At 47.9% G+C, this 23288-nt stretch overlaps 1 protein-coding gene across 1 annotated transcript in view; it reads right to left on the bottom strand.

Annotated features, from left to right (window-relative positions):
* SLC18A2 (solute carrier family 18 member A2) overlaps nucleotides 1–23288 on the bottom strand; it is a 38826-nt gene that overhangs the window by 4372 nt on the left and 11166 nt on the right. Inside the window, exons 4-15 of the mRNA XM_055346376.1 lie at nucleotides 22548–22606; nucleotides 22186–22269; nucleotides 21766–21858; nucleotides 20881–20970; nucleotides 20711–20754; nucleotides 20579–20639; nucleotides 17950–18045; nucleotides 7915–7993; nucleotides 7640–7691; nucleotides 6919–6982; nucleotides 5083–5202; nucleotides 4813–4946 (exon numbers count right to left, since the gene is read on the bottom strand). Of these exons, the coding sequence (XP_055202351.1) occupies nucleotides 4813–4946; nucleotides 5083–5202; nucleotides 6919–6982; nucleotides 7640–7691; nucleotides 7915–7993; nucleotides 17950–18045; nucleotides 20579–20639; nucleotides 20711–20754; nucleotides 20881–20970; nucleotides 21766–21858; nucleotides 22186–22269; nucleotides 22548–22606 (976 nt within the window). The remainder of the gene's footprint in view (nucleotides 1–4812; nucleotides 4947–5082; nucleotides 5203–6918; nucleotides 6983–7639; nucleotides 7692–7914; nucleotides 7994–17949; nucleotides 18046–20578; nucleotides 20640–20710; nucleotides 20755–20880; nucleotides 20971–21765; nucleotides 21859–22185; nucleotides 22270–22547; nucleotides 22607–23288) is intronic.

Genomic DNA, 23288 nt, shown 5'->3' with positions numbered 1-23288 from the left:
ATGCCAATGGTGTGTGTCTGTCTACATGCCATGAGAAGCACTGCCTCAGTGAGATGGTATACTCTAGAAGTATAGCAGAGCGGTATGGCTGCCAACAGCTTGCTGGGCACCTGCTCCCATGCCCCTAAGCTCCTATACGAGCATCAGTGACTTCATGGCGAGAGAAGGACAGGTGCCACAGCACTTACAGGTGGAATGCTCGCTGTGGGTGAAGTGCTCAAGGACAGCTGTACGGAGGAGATAGGATATAGGCTGAACTTTGAAGGATGGGAAGGATGTCCACAGCAAGAATCATCCACTCAGTGAACCACTATGTAGAACAGGGACACGGGCACTGCGGTGGTTCCATCAGTTAAGTGGCTGACTTGATTTCAGTTCAGGTCATGATCTCAGGGTTATGAGCTCGAGCCCCACATTGGGCTCCATGCTCACCAGGGAGTCTGCCTGGAATTCTCTCTCCCTCAGCCTCTGACCCCTCCTCTCACCCGCTAGCACACTTGCTCACTCTCAGTCTCTCTCTAAAAAACAAATATAAAATAAAAACCAGGGACACTAAGCCAGCCTGGCCGCCACAGATGTGGTGATGATGAGGCACACAGTGAGATATTATTAGAAAGTCCAACCAGAGCCAGACTGCAGGGCCAAGTAAGGGGCCTTGATCACTGGCCCATGCACAGCAATACAGCCTTGGGAGGGATAGCCATCAGTCTACCCTACTCATAACTGCTTTCTCTTGCCCTGAGACCTAACTCTGCATAACATGTAGACTTCTTAAGGACCCCAAAACTTAACACTGGGCAGGCACGTAGTATGGATTCAAAAAGCTGTGTTGTAAGGGAAGAAGTTCAATCAGACTGGTGATGGCATCAAACAGACTTCAGTGGTCAGAAGTTATCAATGCAGCCAAACCACATTTGTACACAAAGCCTATCTCAGATAAATAAGGTTTTTTTTTTTTTTGAAATACTGTTTTGTAGCTTTTAAAACCTAGTTTGCTGGCTCCTGAACCTCTTTTGAAAGATTGTGTGACAGTTCTGCTTTTTATAACAAGTTATAAGCCAGACAGCAGATGTAATATTCCCAAAGTGCCAGGAACAAAGAGGGGTGAAGGTCAAGTGGGTAAGTCAAGTGCACAAGGGCCAGGAAGAACCCGGTTCAGGGAGCCGCCAGGTAATTGAAGCCAGCCCTCTGCTGGGGAAACAAGGCACGTCTGACTCTACTGAAGACCAGAGAGAAAGTAGGAGAGTGTTTGAATTCAGAGCAGAGTCCAGTTACTGAGAGTTGAACCCCTGCCAAATGCTTGGCTTCCTATCAGACACCGAGCAGAGTGAGGATCTCCAAAGTGGTAAAACCGTTGTTGGACTAAATGAAGTATACAAATTAGGCAAACACACAGCTGGGATACAGTACAAGCACTGAGTAAGCCCTCCAGACTTCAAGATTTTGAGATGCCAGTTTGAATGCTTGAAAGTTTTATTTACCATATCTAAAAAAAAAAAAAATTAGTGATCTTTTTACATATCTACTATGTAAATGCCCTGCAAAGGGACACATTTCTATAAATAGATTATAACATGTAGGTCCTTGCCTGGCTCCCTGCATTCAGAAAAGATTCTCTGGAACAACTATTGAGAGAGCCCAGAGTCACCCAGGAAAAGCAAGCTGCAATCTCAAACACCGACTTTCCTGTCTGGGCCACAACTAGAAACTTCAGGAGTAAGATATAAAAAAATGTGCCCTATCTTCAAAAATAATTCTTCAAATCTGAAAAAAAATATCCCTATCAGCACACAGCTAATTCTCAACTGGATGTTCTGAGAGTCATGGGCTGCTTGTCATTGTGTGCAACTAAACCACAGCTGGCCTCAAATGGCAGAATGGGCATTTCTTAACTTGCAGAGGGACCTGAGTAACAAATAGGCTTTTTCCTCCACCCGTACTGATTATTTCATAATAAACAAACGGGCGCCTGGGAGGCTCAGTCGGTTAAGTGTCTGCCTTCAGTTCGTCATGATCTCGGGGTTCCTGGGACCGAGCCCCATATCGGGCTCCCTGCTGCGGGGAGTCTGCTTCTCCCTCTCCCTCTGCCCCTCCCCCTGCACATGTGTGCTCTCTCTCACTCTGATGAATGGATAAAATCTTGAAAAAAGTACCAAATAGAAGAAAAGCTCAAGTGCTGCCACACCAGTTCATGCTTCTAGAATTGCGGCCCCATGAAAACAGTATTCGATCTTTAATATAAAAGAGCTTAAGTCCAAACACGGCATTTTCAGAATGCTGCTTAATGAAAGAATTATTTTTTATGGTTTATAGGTCTTATTCCAGCTTTCCTGTCCCCCTGCATTTGGTAACTGCTCATCCTGAAGGCCAGCACCGGTCAGTATTGGATTTTCTCAAGTGGGCAGTAATCAATTCTCTCCTCCATGGCACACTGCTGTCCCCGCCTCACACCCCTTGATCATTAGGTTCCTTCCTGCTCTGCTTGCTCCACGAGAAGGCAGCAGCCGCTGGCCATCCTCAGACGTTACCATTACACTGGGCAAATGGAACCCAGTGAGATACCTGCAATCATGGGCAGCAATTATGGGCAGCGAGATGCACATTTTCTCAAGTTTTTAATGATTCCTCTTGCTAGGCATTTATTAAGGATTTTGACATTTTATAGTGAAAGTGGCTTTCTGGAAGCCTGCAATTGTTGCTTTGGCTTTACATTGTCTCTTCCACTTCCTTTGGCATTTTTAAGTGAACTAAAGCCCTGATTTACAAGAGGGAAGAGAAGACACACCAGGGCCTGCCTCCTGCCCCTGCCAGGGGGGACCCCCCCTGCTCATCCTCAGCCCTCACTCATTTCCTCCAACACCTCAGATAAGCCATCACGCTGCTGCTGACACACAGATAACACAACAGCTGCTAACGTCTGCTGCTTGGCTACGGAAGCCCGTTCGGCAGTTCTGGGGTCTCAGGAGCAAAAGGAAGCTCTCGCCTCACAGAGGGGCCTTGGGTGGATACAGGGGACCTCTGGGCTGACAGTAAATCAGAGTGTTAGGTAAAAGCTAGAAACAAGTGTGGGGTGGTAGTAGAAATAGTAACACATTTACTGAGCATTTACTGTGTGCTAAGCACGGGGCTAAGCACTCTGTGGGATTCTCCGCTGAGTCCACTGAGCAACCCAATGAGGCAGGTGCTCTCATTTCCCCAGCTGACAGTTTGGTGCCAAGGCCATGCTAGCCCTTCACTATCTCCCAAGAATCTTAAACAGTCTCCTGGGTGGCAGGAGCATCTGTAGATGATTTATCTTTTTTTGGTAGAGAGAGTTGGGAGTAACCTTCATTTGGCCTTAATCAAATTGATTTGATGGCAAGGAATGACAATTTTTAGTCATTGCACTGAGAATTTTCTGACTCTGATTTGCACAAGGTACCCTGTGGGGGTCAGGCTGAAAGACAAGTCAGATGAACAATAAAAGCACTATGGTTGCTCAGAACTAGAGGCATTTAAGCAAGAGGAAGGAAAAAAAGGGTGGTTTTCATTGGAACATTTCCACAACACCTTCCACTCCTTTCAGTTGAATGGATCATAAGTAATTCAAAATTACCTAGTTACACCCTATATAATAAAGGGCATAAGACCAGTGCTCCATGCTGAATATATTTTTAAAATATATTGAAGGAATTGATGAATACAAAGAATGCACCAAATAAATAAATGGCTGCACATAACCTAAACTTTACAGTCTGTGATTGTTTTTGAACCCACTTTTGGGGGAAAATCATAAAAGGGCAGTTCAAGAAATGCCAAAGCACCAAGACCCATTTCAGTTCAACCATCAGAACTTCTGATGTACCCCCAAGAGAACATTACAACATTACATAGCCACTCATAATCACAAAATACTGTCTCTCCTCGCCTGGTTATCTCATTCATTCTTTTTTTTTTTTTTAAATTTTTTTTTGATTTTTATTTATTTATGATAGTCACATAGAATGAGAGAGAGGCAGAGACACAGGCAGAGGGAGAAGCAGGCTCCATGCACCGGGAGCCCAACGTGGGATTCGATCCCGGGTCTCCAGGATCGCGCCCTGGGCCAAAGGCAGGCGCCAAACCGCTGCGCCACCCAGGGATCCCTATCTCATTCATTCTTAATCTAAATCACTCTTCTTCCAGCTAGATGAGTACCCATCACCATGTGAGGTTTTAAAAACTTCACTACAAGGTATCAATACTTAGAATCAGTAAGTAAATCTGTTCAGAAGAGGAACGCCTTCTACTCAATAGTGTATCTTTCATCTAGTTATGATTCTGGTTATGAAATTGTTAATTTAAAGGTTACCTATGCTCACGTGTGCCCAAAGATACATATACAATAGTTTTCCAAAATGCTCTGTTATCTACACCAAAACCATTTCCAGAAGCTTATGTAGCAAGGACTAAAACACCATTACTAAAAGCAGTAAGGCTTAGGAGAAAAACACATAGCATCAAAAATGGCTAATCTGGGTGCAGGTGGAAAAAAAAATCAAGATTTTTAAGAACTAAAGAAAATTACATTGAACTACCCCATGTCTGGCTGACAAAAGAGCTGTACAGACTGCCAACCTACAAACAAAAGTCATTTCATTCTTCATATTTATAAACATAATGCTTGATTAGTAAAGGAAGTATGGCCTAAGTGGTATAAACTCAAAAGGAACTGTTACCATTTATGTTTAGGGAGTTCTGCCCAAAAGGAGCAGAATATATTTTATAACTAAGTCATGGAGAAACTATCCAGAAGACCAAGAAACACTTGACTGCATCCTAAAATTTTCTTACCATCTTTTCTTCCTTGGCAGGTGGACTTCGAAGAAAAAAGCAGAGAGGAGCAAAAAGAATATCAATTATTCCAATAATGGTCATGAGCCATGGAAATCCAATTGCCTTTGCGATAGCCCCACCAGCAGAAGGACCTTTCAGGAAACAGAGAATTAGATCAAGCTCTCTCCAGATGTCTCATAGATAGAAAGATACAAAAAGTTAAATAATTTTCAATCAGCATTACCATCCATTAAGCTAAACAGTTGCTTTGAAAGCCCGCATCCTTACCTATGGCATATCCCATACAGAACGCCACATCTGCAATGGCATACACACTGCCGTAGACAGACACATGCCGCAGGTCGACCAGGTAGCCCATGATGGGCATCATTGACGAATCCACCATTCCTGTGGACAGTTAGGGAACATGGTCTGTGGAAAACGGATGTAACCCGAAAATGCGGGGAATACCAGGGACTGTGTCCTAACCTCACAAGCCCACCAGCTCTTCCCCAATTGTCATCACCACCTGTGAGTCTTGAGGCAGGCTGCCTAAGTCATACCCTTCACTAAAGACAGACTGCAGGTCACTGAGCTGGGACTGGAACCCAGGCCACCTTACCCCATCTGGCCTCCACTGTCTGAAGGGCTCATCTTCCTGGGGAGGGCACCCAGCCCTCTGGTGACTCACAGGCCAGGCTTCACATTGAGTGGAGCACTGGCTACTGGCTGTGTGGCACCCTCACTCACTTCGAGCTGCTGCTATCCAGAATAACTCTCTTCTAGTCGATAGGCCCCTTACCTTCACCCAGGGGGCACACCTATAAGACTCATACACCCCCTCCCCATCCACACGCCCTGGCCTCACATGTGGACCATAAGAAGCTGGAAAATATCAGGGAAGACAGGAAGGAATTAGAATATGTAGAGGCCTTGGGAGGGGGGTGACCCTAGCCTGCTCAGGAACAGATAAAGAGGTCTGCTAATCTGGGGCTCACACACACACACACATACACACACACACCACCAAGGCCACATTAGAATCTCCTGTTCCTTCAACAGTCAGGGACAGGCAGCACAAAGAAAGAGCATGTGTGTTCAGAGTTCTGGGCTCAAGTCCCTGGCAGGGTGAGCATGGCCATTCCTCGTCTCTCTGAACACTGGCTTACCCATCCATAAAATGGTGCAGATAATGATGGGCTAAGACAAGACTGTCTCTGTGGACAACACCTCCAGCAGAGTACTCAAATCTTAGTCCCCTCTTCTTCACCAACTAGATGGCAAGAAGAGGAGGGAAGTTTCTTTCATTCAATTCATATTTGGTGATCCCCTAATATGTGGAAGGTGCTGGGGACATGGGGTGAATAAAATGGACAGAAGACTTGGATGGGCCCCAAAGAGTTGAAAAATAAATTACAGCTGTCACTGACACCACTGGAGTAGGTAGGTGCTGTGGGGAGGATAAACCTAAGCCCACCTGGGGCTCCTTTCTCTCTTTCCACAGTACCCACTCAAAGATTCAATTCTTGCCTTTTGCCTGTGATAGATTTAGCATTGATTTCTAGTATGACCCATCTGTATATTACAAAAGAGAAACAAATGTAGACTCTTTACCCAAAATATTCACAAGTCTGTTCTTAATATGTTCTTGTTCCTCGCATTTCAAATACTCATCCCCTTTGCCAGTGATTCCGCAGCACACGTAATCATGAATACATCAGCCCACCTCTTCTACACCAAACCTTATAAAAAACTACATGTGCAATCTCTGTCCCCCAGATTCACTGGAGCAGGTCTGTGCACAGATCTGAGCCCAAACACACGTGCTCTGGTTGAGGGATTCTCTTGTTTGCCCAAGAGCAGCAACGGAGTATCCGTTTGCTTCTGTAAATATCAGGCTTTTAAAAATACTGGTTTTCAGGAAATAAATGACTAGTACAGAGAAGCAAGGATCTGTCTGTAGACAATCAACAGGCTGTACTTGAGCTTGGCTGCCCACAGCCTCTGCTCGAGCTTCCAGAAATTTTAGGTTGAGGAACGACAGTCTGCCCAAATAAGAGGAAATCCTTCCTAGTAATGGGGGAAACAAAGTTTTAAATTTAGGCCTAAGGTTACAAGACTTACCAATTGCAAAACCAACTCCAAAGTTGGGAGCTATGAGTCCATAGATGTTTTTGGCAAAAGGAATCTGTGAGAGGAAATAAACATTACACTAGAATCATGACATCCAATGGTAAATCTGGGAAAATATAAAAGACATAATTTCTCTAGCCTGGTGTGTGTATTCCCTTCTGAAGGAAATGGGGGGAAGGAGGTGGATGGAGTTTGGGGAGAATCAGGTTCTCCAAGTCTTTGAGTTGAAGCTGAAATGGGATTTTGTGACCACCAAGAAAAACTCGCTAACTGCTATAGTTGAGGTTGGCCTTGACCACACTCCATTTCTGACAAGGACCAGAAGGCCTCACTTAGGGTAGATACTGGTCATTGGTAGAAGGTGTTTTATTCTAGAAAAACATCTTGCTATTGTTTCCGGCTAGTTATCTGAAAGTGTTTTAAGACACTGTAATGTTTAAGATGATGGGGGTGGAGTAGGTAGTGACATGTACACTATCCAACAAAACATACTAAATAACCTCCAGCTGACATAAAATATAAATATCCCTTGGAGAATCTTGTCCAAAATGTGTCAGACGATAAAAAAAAAGTTGAGGAAAATGGAAGACATAATAAAAACAAATGTCAACAAATTTCAAACAGCTATTAAAGGTTTCCTGGGGATTCTTGCCCAAAGCAAAAGTTTTATTTACAGATCATTGCCGCTTGTCAAATACCATCTTTTACTCACACATAAAATGCTGATTCCAACAATTATCATTCCTAGAAGAGCACAAAGCCACCTATCAAAAAAACAAACAAAAAAAAAAAAACAAAAAACAGTGCCTTTAATAAATGACCACTCTAGGTTTTTTTCCCCAGGCCAAATTTTCAACAGAAATCAAAACAATTGCTTCTGATAACTAAGGTAGAAACATCTAGAATTTGCTTTAAAAAGCTACATTATTATTTTTTTTAAAGCTACATTATTATGACAGAGTGAGCGTTGTCCGCATTTCATCTTACCTCCCCATTTTGTGTGCGAGCATCCCAAAAATATTGGTTCCAATGAGATAAGAGATACTAGCTGGCAAGAAAGCAATGCCTGTAAATTTATGAAAAGGACACCTTATCAGTATTGATTATCAGTCAAGTGTTAGAAAAAGTAATAATTGTCAGACACCACGATGGTGATTAGAGCCGATGAGAGAAGCCCTGGGCCTGCACCCAAGCAGCTAATATCCGGCGGCTGACGGGTCCAGACTGGACCCCACCTGCTTTATCCGGCCTCACAAAGCTGCTGAGATGCTCCAGAAATGAAATTCATTCCTCTATCAGCAGCTCCATCTTGCCTGGTGGCAGCTTCACACACGGCCTGGTGTGGGCACACTGCGCCGTGGGAGCTGGTCCCTGAGAGCCCCCATGGGCCATGAGCACGGTGCCACCCACCCCCGGCCTCACCCCCGTGTTGCTTTACCACAGAGGTAAGACACGAGCATTGAAAAAAAAATGGGGAACATGAAGGACATAGAACAAAATTGAAATGATTCCAAACCCCATCACTCAGAAAATGACCATGGTGACCTCCTCCTGTAAGTTTATACACACAAGTTTACACACACACACAGATCAATGCACGTGCATGAGATTTTAAGAAAACAAAACAAAACATGGGTTTATACTATTGTTCTACATCCTGCTTCTTTCAACTAGCTTTATGAGCATCTTTCCATGCCTAAAAAAAATAATAAATGTCTATGTGGTCATTTTTGGGGTGGCCAAGTCACATGACTGGCATTGTCATGTCCAAGGTTCCATGCTCTCCCAGAGACCTGGCACCCCTGGGCCAAGCCTGGGCCAATTTCCAGCAGCTGGTGGAGTGGCTGCCTTGAAAGTCGTCTCTGCATTGAACAGAAAGCCCTCTTCGAGTCAGACCAGCCCAGCTGCCCCTGATAGGGGCCTGTCTCTATCAGCTCCCTGTGGTCCCCATCTGCTATCAGGACAGTAGGACAATCTCTTCGAAAGACGGCTTTTCAAACTTCATACTTTTAGTGTTCTTCTTGAGCTCTGCTGTACCAGATTTGATTCTAAGCCTTGCCCACAAATGGTGAACGCTGCTTTGTCTGCGATCATAGGACTGCGTAAGCTAGACATGCACGCTACCTACTAGAGGGTCAGGCTACTCAAAGTGCACAGGGCCTGAGGCCCTGCCTGTCCCTGCTGCCCACCAGCATGCAGCTAAGGGTGATGTTGCCCCTTCAAGGATCCAGCAGCCTCCCTGTACCTCCGTACGCACTAATGCAAGCCATCAAGCCCTCCAGAGAGGTGGAGCCTTCCAGCACAGGAAGGACTTCAAACTGATTAGGTCCAGGAGCTAAATGCAAAACCAAATCATTCTAGGCTTAGTGATCTGGGAAATAATAATAAAGAGCAATCTCATCTCATGTTCCAGGAAACCGTTTCCATCACACTTGGCAATCTGGGTGGCCAAATAATTGTTGGGTGTAATCAGATTCAGCAAACAGTACTGATAGCGCGGCCCCGGCTCACTGCTACGGCAGAAGACAATGACCACAACGTGGCTCTGGTCACCATGAGAGCGTCTTCAAAGGAAGGAATCAGATGACGTCTGCACTGGGACGTGGCTACATTAGGGACGTTAACAAATGTACGAAGGCAGTGCTCTGGGAACCCAGGAGCTCCCCAAAGCAGCTGGTAATTAAGCCTCATCTCAGATGCAACATAGTAGAGTCTGGAGACCTAAGAAATCATGAAGGCCTTTGTCCCAGGATGAGTATCTCTGGGGTTTAGGGAGGGGGTACATGAAAGGAGGAGGCAAAGTATAAGATCAAAACCAGCACAGGTACTGTGATAAAGAGCCACCAACACTGGGCCTCAGTGTCGGAGAAACAAAACAAAAATGGAGGGGGAGGGCCTAGACCCCATCTAGGAAGGCACCTGCTATTCCTCCCGGACAATTACTGCTCTTGAGGATGGAAGTCCCAGATTGGAAGATCCAGTTTTCCCAGAAAAGCTTGACCTCCAGGTTCCTACATGAAACCTCTTGGGATTTGTAAATGCTGACAACTAATTTTTAAAAACATAAAGCTCTCGCAGGCTGACACCCAAAACCTACGTATGGGCTGAGCCCGGTCCACAGGCACCGCTGTCAACTGGGGCCAAAGAAAGTGATTGCCAAGAACCTGGCCAGGAGCCCTGCTTCCTGGTGAATCTCAGCACAGGATGAAGGCAGAGCGTCGGCGCGGGGTTGTCAGCGTGCTCCAGGGGAAGCCGCAGACCAGCTACAGCTTCCTGACCTACAGGTGGGGCGCGGAGCTCACACGTGGGACCTGCTGCCGGGGGGTGCACCTTGTGTTCCACAGACAGCAAACGCTCTCTCAGCAAATCCAGTTTCACAATCCTCCAGCACAGGGTGCAAGGCATGACAGTGGGTCACTGTAACCTCTTAGAGCCCAGGATGCCGCGCACATCGCGTAGGAAGGCTCGGAGGTTCAAGTGACAAACAGCCCTCCCGGGCTGACTCCCCTGCCTGGGCCCTCTGCGTGAGCTCCAGCTTACTCGCATCTCGCCCTGGCCCTTCCCCAGGCTGCACTGGGTCCCCAGGGGCAGGGACCACTTCACCTGTTCCCACGGCCCAGCTCCAGGGTGGCACATGGGAGGTGCTCAGGACACGGCTGAGCACTTAGAGAAAACATCCTGGGTGAGGACATGCACATCACAGAACCAAACATGTTGAAGGAGGCCGCTGTCGCTTGAGGTCAGGCCCACGTGGTCTTTGGACCTCAGGCTCCAAGCTCCCGACTGCTGTTGTGACACAGTGTCAGCATCCTCTGCATTGCCAGGGCCCCCGCTGCAGTACACCCCCCCCCCCAGAACCTGTTCTAGGCACTCAGAGAAACTTCAATGTGCCTCTTGCAGCAGCCTGCCTGGTGTCCCAAGAGGAGCCCAGCTAGCTTTGCTCAGAGACCCACTGCTCTTCCAGGCAGCCCTTTAAAGGACAGCTGCTACTAGGGGCAGCTGTCTAAACACCAAGCCCTAAGGCTTCCCCCCACTTCCCCCCACTGGTCCTGCTGTGCATTCCAGAGCCAAGAGAGGCCGCCTTCCCCCTCCTTCCCCAGTCCAGCCACCAGCTCAAGAGAATGCATCCCAGCCACAGTTTGGCTTCCTGGTGAACCACCAGCAGGGCTTTGGGGCGCCCCTAGTGACTGGATATCTACTGCCACTCTTCTGTACAAGCTCCAAATTACCTCACCTTGAAACACGGCGCCCAGAACCCACCCAGCTCAGCTCCATGCTGGGTGCCCAACACATGACCCCTGGCACCTCAGGGAAGAAGGACCAAGTGAATCACAGGGCCGGCCCATCTGGCCCCTGGATCACTCCTGGCTCTGGATGTAGTCGCATCCATTCTGCACCCCTGGGGCCCCGGCTCACACAACTTCATGTGGCTCATGTCACCGCGACCTGCGCTCCCTCCAGGTCCCCGCCTGCCGTCATGGGGCGTCTGCAACCCTAGGGCAGGACCCTAAGTTCTCACCACAGGGATCCCTCCATGTCTCTTTCAGACCTTCATTGGAGCCTAGGGAGATCTTTGGGAATCTGTTACCAACTGGCCAACTTTGTCCCTCCAAAACCTGTATCACCTGCAAGTGCAACAGGAAGTCTTGTCCACCTTGGCCCGACACAACGGGAACAGTATGGACAGGATGGCCTGCACACAGTGCCTGCGGCCACACGTGTGAGCCTCTCCCTCTGCTGGGCTGGTGTCTCCTTCCAGGGGCGCCTGCACCCCTTCACACACCTCTGCACATATGAGAAAGTTCACCCACAGGGATCGTCTGCCCATCCCTGGGCTTTCATGGTAAGCCTGGCCTCAGCCACTGGCTTGACGGGCACAAGAGGGCTCGAACCCCAATGAAGCCCACAAGGAGCCGACATTGGACACGTAGCCCCAGAAGTGATGGGATGTATCCATGGTCTTCTTCTGAGCTCTGGATGACTCATTCCTTAGGTCCCCAAGGACTCGGTCAGGAACCAGAACGGGGCATGGTCCCAGTTTGCCCTATCCTAAGGGAGACACAGGAGGCTGAAGTCCTCACATCCCAGAGCCACAGCATTCAGCAATCATCTTGCTCTTGGGGACCCAGCCAGGCTGGCACAGCATGTGCCCCAAGGTCATGGCTGGCTGGGAACTGAGTGGTTCCCCTACCGAGCAGGCAAGTATCCTATCCCCTCCAGCTGTACCAGCACATCTCCTTAAGGAGCCAGAAGAAAGAGTTCAGCTCCACTCTTCTCTGGGACCCATTCCCCAGACCTTAAGTTCCGTTTTGGGGTTTGGAGGCCTTACCATGAACTGAGTTCCTAAGCCTCCTGGTGTAAAGGAAAGGTCATCTGACCCCAGACTGGAGTTGAAAGAAAGATGCCATGAAATGATTCTCTCCCCGCCAACCCCAAAGTCAGAGCCACCCCCAAGGGTGTCTGGGGGACAGACTCACAAGGAAGCCCTCTGGAGTGTCGATGGGCTACCACCTACCTCCTCGAAAAACTATGGCCCAAAATGCAGCGTTCAACAAAAGCAATCATGTGTCACCCATGCAGCTGATAAGACTGTTTTGCTTTGACTTCAAATCTTAGTTTTTTTTTTCCCCAGAAAGGATGAGGGGCGTGTTCCCTTCACACTAGGGACAACATGGCAAAAGAGGCAGAGATACGGGAATCTCTTGTGTCTCTGTGGCAGGAAGGGAGTGATCTCACGGTGAGAGGCGTGGCCAGCAGGGGGGGGGGGACATCTGGCCTCAGAGATAAGCCCAAGGAGAGGATCTCCTGATAACATCGAGGTGGCCTGGGTCCCGGAAGGCCCAGGGACTGATGGACTTTGAGGACTTTAGAAAGCAAGCCTCGGGCTGCGTCTGGAGACGGAGAGGGCATTGGGGCGGAGGTGCCTGGCTCATGGCCCAGATGCACCAAGCAGGAGAGGAAGTCAGGTGGGGGCATCGGAAACACTGCAAGAGTGGCTTGGCCCAAGAGCAAGAGCGCTTGCAAAGCGAATGCAGGAGCTCCGGGGACGCGGCAGGTGCGGGGTCAAGGGCCCCAGACCACCAGGGGGAGAAGCAGCGTGGCAGGGTTACGGCCCGCAGCAGCAACAGGATGTGAAGAGCGGCATCTCATCTCTTGCAAAACTGCTTTTCATTAACTCCAGTTAGAAAAAGATCTTCCGGGAAGGCCCAGGGGATCAGTGGTGGATTGTTTGTCTTCAGCTCAGGGTGTGATTGTGGGGTCCTGGGATCGAGTCCCACATGGGCTCTCTGCAGGGAGCCTGCTTCTCCCTCTGCCTGTGTCTCTGTGTCTCTCTGTGTCTCTCATGAATAAACAAATCAAATATTTAAAAGAAAGAGAGAGGAAGAAAGAAAGAAAAGAAAAAAAAGAAAGAAAGAAAGAAAGAGAAAGAAAAGAAAGAAGAAAAGAAAGAAAGAAAGAAAAGAAAGAAAGAAAGAAAGAAAGAAAGAAAGAAAGAAAGAAAGAAAGAAGAAAGAGTAAAAAAAAAAAAAAAGAGTCTTTCCCTTCCGCAAAGTGATGTGCTTTCTCTGGCAGCTTCCAGTCTTTGGGGTTTCTTTTTGTCTCCCCTGACAGGAGGTTCTGAGTTTTGATTTCTAAGAACTAGCCCTAGTTTTGTTCCAAGAATTCTTTCTCCTTCACGGAGAGACTCTTGTTGTTGGGGCTTGTTTTGGATTCTGCTTTGTGACATGACTTCTATACCCTAAAACTCACCCTACTCAAGCATGCAGTTCAGTGGTTTTTAGCAGAGTCACAGGGTGTTGCAACCATCACCACTGTTTGATTCCAAAATACTTTATCACCCCAAAGAGAAACCCACCCATTGGCAGTCCCAGTCTCATCCTGCTCAACCCCAAGCAATCTGGGACTTTTTAATGAAGGATTATTTGGTGAAAGAAAACAGTGATTCAGTGCAGCGCCCCATAAGGACTGGGGTAGGGACAAGTCTGAAGGAGGAAGCAGGATCTGGTAAGACACCACTGCAGAGGGGATAGAAAGTTGTTTGTGAGGGAAGGCAGGGGACACCAAAAAATCGCGGCTTCACTTGCCAACCAAAGATGGCAATTTATAAGCCAAGAGAGCTATGAAAAGAAAATAAGTCCCCAGGAAGGATCATCAATAAATTCTTAAAGAAAAAGGTATGTGGAAAAAAAAAAAAGGAAAAAGAAAAAGGTATGTGTGCAGGGACAAGCTGTCAGACATTAAACAATGTTCTAAAATTCCAGAAATCAAATAGGAGGGTACTGACAGAGGAATTCATCTCCACACATGGAACAGAAAAGAGAACCCAAGAACAGACCCAAGAACACACAGTCAAGTATGATAAAGGTGGGAAAAATCATGTGGGCTCCTAGGACAACTGGCTGGCCATACAGAAAAATGTTAACACCAAATCCTTAACACAACCCGGTACCTAAGTTAAGTCTATGTAAATCCAAGATGTTTATGTATAAAACAGATCATAAATTAGGGGAAAACATGGCTGAAAAAAATAATCTCTACATGGGAAAGATCTCACCAGAGCTTCACTCCGATGACAAGGACATGAAGGGGCAAATTGCTAACCCTGACTAGTGGCATCTTAAATGTTCTGAGTGTATGGGGGTGGGGGGGGACCCATTTGTAAACTCAAAAGACATACAACAAAATGACGGCCATATTTGTAAAACATCTGATAAAGAATATCAATATATATAGAATATTTAAAATCAGTAAGGACACATAACTCCGCAGAAAAAAAAGTGGGCAAAAAATATTAAGAAATCCACAATACAGGAAATAGAAATGGCTAAAACATGAAAAGATGCTCAATTGTACTCAAAGAATTTGTAAAAATAAATCAAAATGAGACACACACACACACCCCACCTCATATGCAACTGGGAAAAACGGACAGTACTGGTGTTAGTGCAATATTACCAGTTACCAAACACCCATTGAACTTTCAGGATTTGCACACAGATACACTTCTAAACACGAACAGGAATATGTGTAAGAATATCTTGCTACAGTATGGTTTCTAAATGGCAAAAACTGGAACTAACCCAAATGTCCAACAATAGGACTTGGCAGAAAATTTATGGTATAACCTTAAAATAGAACAATATCCGAGTATTAAAATGAATGATGGGCTTCCAGCTAAACAGGGCAGATGGAATCTAGAGGTTTTTCTCCATTCCCATTGCAAATTCTGTTTAAAATTTAGTAAAGGAACAAAAACAAAAAACTCTATACCTTCCCCTCGAAGTCCAAAAACAGACAAAATATAAAAAGAGAAAAGGCAATGAGAAGGAAAAGTAAGCAGAGGGAGAACAGTGAGGGACACAACAGAGAACACTGGAACCTTCCACCTGCTCATGGAGCAGCTAACAGGAAGCAACAGCTTTTGTACCTCCAAACCTAGAACATTCAGGAACTGAAGGCTCCGGGTACTGTGAATGTAAGGCTGAGGCTATCAACTGGAAAGAGAGCTGAAAGGCTGTTTTATTTTTTTATTTTTATTTTTATTTTTTTTTGTGAAAGGCTGTTTTAAAAGTGCATAGACTCTCTAGCTCTCAATCACTCACCCTGGCAGGAGGCAGCTTCTTTAAAGAAACTAACTGAATTGGCCCAGGGACCCCAGGCAGCACAGAGACCAGAGATAACACAAGAGGCTGAGTTGGGAAGTGAGTGGAAGTCTTCCTACTAAATGGGAAGAGGTTGTTTCAACAACCCTTCCACACATACAAAACCACTCAGTAAATATGAAAGGGCTCTTCAAATTTATGAGGACACCAATTATAAAAATCCAATAGGCAGTTTAGAAAATGAAGAAATCAGTGGAAATAAGAAAAGGCAAGATAAGAAATCAAAAGGATAAAACACAGAGGGTCCAACATTGAACCAAGAGTAATAATAAAAGAAAATGGAGTACAGGAGAGGATTCATTAAAGAAATAATACAAAATGGTTTCCCAGGACTAAAAGGAACAGGTTCCCACATGAGCAGGCTAACCAAACATGTGCCCAGTACAGTAGAAGAAAACAGACCTCACTGCAAAAACCATCATGGATGCTCATAACCTAGAGAGGAAGAGATCCTTCCAGCTCTTACAGAGGATGGGGAATGAGAAGGACACTAGCCTCCTCAACGGCAACCCTGAACACTAGAGCACAATAGGACAGAGGCCTTAAAACAGAAGAAAAATAATTTCCAATCCAAGACTCATATACTCAAATAGACTAAATCAACCAAAAATAGAGAATAGATATGTTTGTAGATATGCAGGATCTCTGAAAACTTTACCTGCCACGCACCATCTCTCAGAAAGCAGCTAGAGGATGTGTTCCATCATAATGACAGAGTAAACCAAGAGAAAGGAACATAGAGGAGAAGGATACAGGAAACGGAAAAGAGGCAAAGATGTCCAGACAATGGAAGAAGAAAGTCCTAGGATGACCTAGTGAATAAGCCTAAACTGGAGCAAGACAAAGTAATGTGGGACAAATGTCCACAAACAAGCAAAAAGACAAATAGGTTAGGCTTGCCGGTGTACTTGGCCACATTTAGAGGGCCTTTCACCTCTGCCAGAGAATTTGAGAATATGTTCATAAATGCTACCTTGAAAACTAAGAAAATGGAAAAAAACATGGCAATGACTAACTTTAGGAAAAATAGAAGTCCGTAAAAAGAAGTAATCACAAAACTCTATATATAGCTCTTCTTTGAACAATATTTGCATAGTCACAATGTCAATCTGAATACCAGTGTAACCAGCAAACATAACTGTTTTAGGAAAACAGAAGTTGAGAAAACAGGTGTGTTGGTGGATATTTTCAGGTGGAATAATAATGGAATTAATCTCCATCTACCATATTAGGGAGCTGATAGAAAATGTCAGACATTGGAGAACTTTAAAAAAAACAGAAGTTACACATATTTAGAGACATAAATTAGCAGAAGAAACAACTAAAGGCATTAAAGAGGATCAAATCTGAGGAAGGGGGTTGGCGATGGGGAGGCATGGGATAAGGACTGTTGTCTTTCTCATTATAATTCTAGTAATAGTATTTAACTTAAACATTAAGTACATGTGTAATTGATTAAAATTCTAATTTAATTAATTTTGAAAATTAAATCTATCCATTCTGACATGGACACATGAACAAACAAAAGGTCACAGTGATACAACTGGCAAGATTCCACTTGGCTTCAACTTTTAAGCATGGCAATAAATGCAGAACCATCTAGAAAAAGACAGAACTATTAACAATGACTCTCATAGAGGACTGGGCTGGGGGGAAAAAGGTGAACACGAGATTTTAAGATTTACTTTCTTGATTTGTGTACCTTTGACTTTTTAAAAAATATTTTATTTATTTGACACAGAGAGAGAGAGAGAGAGAGAGAAGGAGGGAGGGAGAGGGAGGGAGAGTGAGCCCAAGCAGGGAGAGCAGCAGAGGGAGAGGGAGAAGCAAGCTCTTCACTGAGCAGGTTGTTGACCTGGAGCTCGATCTCAGGACCCCAGGATCATGACCTGAGCCAGAGGCAGATGCTTAACCAACTGAGCCTCCCAGGCACCCCAACTGTTTTTTTAATAATAAAGCATGTATTACTTGTAAATTAAAAATGTTAAAATTCACCCTCTTAAATCCTGTTTGTTGTTAGCCTCTTTCACATAAATTTTATTGCTGTCCACATACATTTAACATAACTAGTCTAATTCAGAAACATGGGAAGACACTGAATATATTTTTGCTCTCTCATTTCTGCCCAGGTGTGATGCCTCTATGTTAATTCTGTATCCCATCAGGGATAATTTAAAAAAAAAAACCTGGGGCTGAAACAGACCCCAAAGCTCATTGCTACCCTAAGCGCTGACCCCACTAAGTGTCAAACAGAAACAATCATTTTATTATCCTGGTACCTGCAGATTGGCCGGGCAACAATGACAGGATTCACCCCAAGGACAAAAGTTCTGGAATCAGAAGCTGCCCTAGTCCTTACCCAGCTGCCACTTTCGGGAACACATGGTCTCCATCATCCAGATGGGCAGGGCTGGCTCCAGCATGGCAATCCCCATGTTTGCAAAGCAGATGGACCCTTCAAGGGAGGAGGACGGTTAGTGTGCTTCTGTTTTGCTTCTTGAGCATCCCCTCCTGATTCCAAACACAGTTAAACCCGCATGCCCACAGCCAGAACAATCCACTTGGATGCTCAGAACTTCTCCTTTTGTGAGGAAAAGCTAAATAACAGGTCAAGGGGATAGTGAGGAGGCTGGGTTTATTATTAATATCATCATCATTGTTATTTTTATCAAAGAACAATTAAATATTATGTTAAATCCGTTAAAATGAAATACTAATAATTAAGATTAAATATTAAATTCAAACAAAGCATTAAGAAAAACTTTTTTCAAACTAGAATCCCAGAGTCATAAAGGAACTGGAGGGAGCTGTAGACGTTATTGGATGACCCATCCCAACCTATTAGTGAAGGAGTTCCAATTTATTAACAAAGTAACTTGCCTGAGGCCACCCACCAGTGTGGGCCACTTCCAGGCCACACACAGACCCCAGCAACTGGAGGCTCCTGCGTCCAAGTTTTACTGTGCAAGGAACACAGACATTTCTAAAGATGCCCTGGGATGCCCCAAAACTCAGTGCATTCGGTTCAGGTGTGCTGTTGAGGGATATTTTTTTAATCCACTATACACATAGAGTATTTCTGCAAATATCCATTACCACCCTGTTAACCAGAACCCTTTGCACATGTAGAGCCATCGGGAAAGAAGATGCACAGAGCTGTTCCCCACCGTGCTGGGAGCTTCCTGTGCTGTGAGCTTTCTGTGCTGTGTCCCCGAGAACCTCTAATTTGCCTGAATCCTGATTCAGAGGACACTGTGCAATGGTAAGGTGGTCACATGACGAAGAAAGGTCTTCTCCATGCTTTGTGACATTACAGGTGGAACAGAGAAAGGATGCTGACGTGACTGGCTCCCCTTACCTGCCTGCTGTTTTCCCAGATTCGGTGTTTGTCTATTTGCCGTCTACTAACTAGGGCCACACTGACACAGTTGTTCTATCTACGCTGTGACCCGGGGCCCACACTCTGAACCCCTCCTGGTCCAACTCTTTCGCACAGCAAACCGACACCCCTGCCCTGAATCCACCCCGGGACCAGGCACCAGGCATGCAGGGACAGCCCCCAGGCCCCAAAGCCTGCCCATCCTAAGCTGCTCCCCCAGCCCTGCCTTGCCTTCCCCATGCAAACCTCTGACCTAGGAAACTTGCTGCTTCCTCAGGAGGCCCTGAGTGGCGTAGCATGCCTCCTTTTCACAGGAAATGTAAGCAATAAAATCTCCTTTCAATAGCACTGACCTCTCCGCGTCATCACTCAGTCACCTCCACAAGTTAAAATCCCACCACGACAAATAAGACACGTCGCCTGGCCCCCAACTCCCTCAGCCAAGGCTGCCTGGAAGTGTGACAGCCTGATAGTCAGTGCTGGGTGGATCTTTCCTCCCTGAGTCAGGGTGAGACGATGAGGGTCAAAGAAAGCCCGAGGCAGGGGGTGCTGGGCTTCAGGGAGTCCCACTCTCACCATACACCTTCTCACTCCCCCTCAGACAACCCGGGCTCCATGGGCACCTGGGTGTTGGAATTGTCCCTGCGTCTTGCTGGGGGCACAGAGAGGTCCCCCTGCATCAGGAGGTCACCACACCAGGTTTGCAACGCTTTGGCTGCCAGGCATGATGGAGAGGGTCTAGACCAGGGTTACACAGGTGCCCCCCTAACCAAATCCAGCAGCAGGCGGCCAGCCTGGGGCATAAAAAGGCTACACTGGAATGCTCTGAGGTAGGGGCATGGATCCAGTTCAGCCAGACTCTCCCAGCCCTACCAGCATTCATGACCACTGCTTAGACAAATCTACCCCTAACTGCATCTGATGCCACACTTCAGGGCTGCCCTCTCCTGACCGGACCCCAGGCCCGGTGCTGACCAGTGTCCAGACCCAGGCAGCATAACCGGTCTCCTGTTCGGCAGCCCCAGGCCTACATCACCAAGCTGGTCTTGGAGAGACAGTCTCTTGGATGACAGCCCATTACCCTCCCACAAGCCATAGAACCAGGGCTTCCTCTGAGTCCATCTAGACCAAGAACCCAAAGATGGGACCTTCTGTAGACAAGGGCGGTATCCCAGCAGCCTCTGGGGTACTGCACAGAGTGACCTCTCCACGGGAGGGAGCTGTCCTCTGGGGCTGCGCTGTCAGCCTTAATTCATGCATGCCCAGGTGACTCAGACCACCCACCTACGATGCCTGCAGTGAGGCCACGGACTCCTTCCAGAAGTTCACGGCCACACAGCGATGGCCACCGACACAAATAAACCTCTGTGTCAGGGCATCTCCGTGACCCGGACATCTCTGCCCCAAATGAAAACCGACAAAGGAACTTGGCTGAGTGTCAGAAATTAATGATGGCAGAAAGCCATTCCCTGTGGGGCATACGTAACCCCTCTGCTATTCGTGTTTCTCTACCGCCCAACGTTTCCAGCAGCCCAGCGAGCACTGGTTCTCGCCACCCACCCCCCACTCTTTGGCTGAGAAGGAGCAGGGAGACTGAGGAGGGCCCCACCTGCAGCGATGAGGATGTACGGGTCCTTCAGCAGCGTGGTTAGCGGTGTCCCCTTCTGGCTCTGTCAGCAAAAATCAGGGGTTAAAAAGGTTGACACGGCCACCGTGGCCCCCTCCTTCCCCAGGGGCTTACCTCTGGCTGGACCCGGGACGGCTGGAGCACACAGAGCTGAATAGCTACAAGAAAAAGGAAGGGAAAAAAGGTGCCCCAAGCACCTGCTGCAAACACCTGCTGACACGGATCACCTGCTGACACAGGTCACAGCCACCAAGAGCATGGCCAAGGTCCCCACATGGACTCACCTCCATCCAAGAGCACCAGGGCAGCCAGCACCAGGAACGGAGCTGTCTTCCCCACAAACTCATAGAGCACGCTCCCAAAGGGGGGGCCCACTGCAAGGAAGAGAAAGAGGAGCTGGTGCCAGGGCCTGGGACTGGTGCCCCCACCCCCAACTCCACTAGGACCATCCATTTGTTCCTCGAGTTTGTGCTTTGTTCCCAAAACTATTTGGGGGTGGCCACCCTACATTCTACTCAGCCCAAGGTGCCCCGGCAACTCCCTCCAAGCAGTTTTCTACACAAGGCATGGGCAAGAGCATATGAGGTCACCCCAAAAGTAAAGACCAGAGAGCAACCAGACCCAGGCCACACAACCGAGCTACTCAGGGAGCACAGGAAAATGGGTCAGCGCGGATCTTGTTCCTTCTAAACCAGCTCGGAGAGAACTCTGGGCTCCCCAGTGAAGGCTGGGGATGCAACAGGGAAAGGAGAGGACCCACACGTCCTCTCAAGGAAGGGATCTGTCCCCGGGGCAGGGGAGGTCAGCCAGGGGGAGGGGAGAAGGTCCACGGCTGGGATGGTAACCCGGAGAATGTCCAAGAGAAGGAGTTCAGGCCTTCCTTTTACATCTGGACCCGGGAAGGTCTGGGTTGGTTTGTTTTGCCCAAGATCACCCGGCAGGCTGGGAGGAGGCGGCAGGGGAGCCCACATCCTCCCAGGTCAGGAAGGTCCCACCAGTTTTCCAAGGGAGCAGTTATCAGCAGGACATCTCCTGTCCTCCCTCCGGTGCTGGGAGGTGGGCGGCGGGGAATAAAAAGGGAACAGACTCAGGGTGGGCAGAGGGCAGGCTGTGGCCTCCAACGGCAGACAGGCCCTCCCCGCAGCCTGCTCCCAGAGGCCCTCACCCACCTAGCACCCCCATGGCCAGGCCTCCCAGGGCGATGCCCATGGCGTTGCCTCTCTCTTCGTCATCCGTGTACACGCTGGCCAGCATGCCCATCCCTAAACAGAGAAGAAATGGTCAACAGCCCAGCTGTCAAGGGAGCACCAAGAGAATCATCAGTGACTCGCCTGCCCAACTCTGGCCTGGACCTGTGAGCTCCCAAACCTGTCAGATTCGCAGAAATATAAGCCAAGCCGAATGCAAGGGAGCAGTACCCTCCCGACAGACCACCACTGACCCTGGGAGTCCCTGCACTGTTCCAACTGACTCTGCAAGGGGCCGGCCAGCCAAGGCGAGCCTGGGGACCCCTCCAACAGACCGAAGCTGTTCCCCTGGCCCCCCCACCAGCCCCGGGCGCTGACTGATTGGGGTTTCAGGGCACCTACCAGCCACAGACGAGCAGGAGGAGCCGATGCCCTGCAGCGACCTGGCGATGAGCAGGAAGGCGTAGCTGCTGGAGAAGGCGAACACTGCGGAGGGGGCGGCCGCGCCGCGCATCAGTGCCAGCCTGACGCGGGGCCACCATCTCACAGGGGCGCTTTGAGGCCATCCCTCGCCCCGACGGCGCATTTCCCTACTAACCGCGCTGTGCTCCTGTGCCATGAACAGCTCCACCGACCCCCCTTCTGCAACCGCTGCCAACACCCGGCCCGCCCCCCACCCCGGGGGACCCAGGCTCAGTGCCCAGCGTGTGGTCCTCAGAGCCCACTCGGGGACCCACACGCAGCCGGAAACAGCAGACACTTACTGATCGTGGACACAAACATGATGCAGAATCCCGCGAACATTGGAATTGGGTAGCCAATTCTGCAAAAGAGAGCCACGGGGAACGTCTGGTGACTGCTCCGTATTTCCCTAAGGCTTTGTATGGAGCCTTACCTTTGGGATCAGATGGATGAGGGTTTGGTCGACTTTTCTAAAAATTCATATAGTTGGTGCTTCCTATGTGACCTTTTCGTGTTTGACTGCCTTGGAACGTGAATACATTTAAGGATTGCCACTCTGGACAGAAATTTCTCCGGAATAAATGTTAACACAATATTGGCAAGTAACCCAGGGCATGTCTAAAATACACAACACCCCGGTTTCCATCTTTTTATTATTATTCTTTAATTACTGTCTTTGCTAGAGCTTCTCCAAAGGGACAATGGCAAGCCAATGAGTCCAGTGAAAGGTCATCAGGTGATTCATCAGTGCGGCAGCAGAGACAACGGCACTACATCTGAGAGGCATCAGGATACAAGGGGATATTCAAGTCTCCCTACGCGTTGACCTCGATGAGGCCAGCCTAGAGAACTAGGCCTTGATTTTGGTGCAAAACTTCAACATCCTATTTGCTCTGAAAGACCACAGTCCCTACAGGGCTCTGCCCCCCCGGGTGGACAGGGGCAGTGGGAAGACCCCGGCCTCCTGGTATCGCACCCGGCCCTACCGTGTGAGCCAAGTAAGCCACTGGCCACCTCCCAGCACTGGAGGGAAGACAGGAGAT

The sequence above is a fragment of the Nyctereutes procyonoides genome, unplaced genomic scaffold (genome assembly GCF_905146905.1).
Source record: "Nyctereutes procyonoides isolate TBG_1078 unplaced genomic scaffold, NYPRO_anot_genome, whole genome shotgun sequence".
Taxonomy (NCBI): Eukaryota; Metazoa; Chordata; class Mammalia; order Carnivora; family Canidae; genus Nyctereutes; species Nyctereutes procyonoides.
Note: the sequence above shows the minus strand (reverse complement) of the source record. Positions and strands in the feature narration are given on the sequence as shown.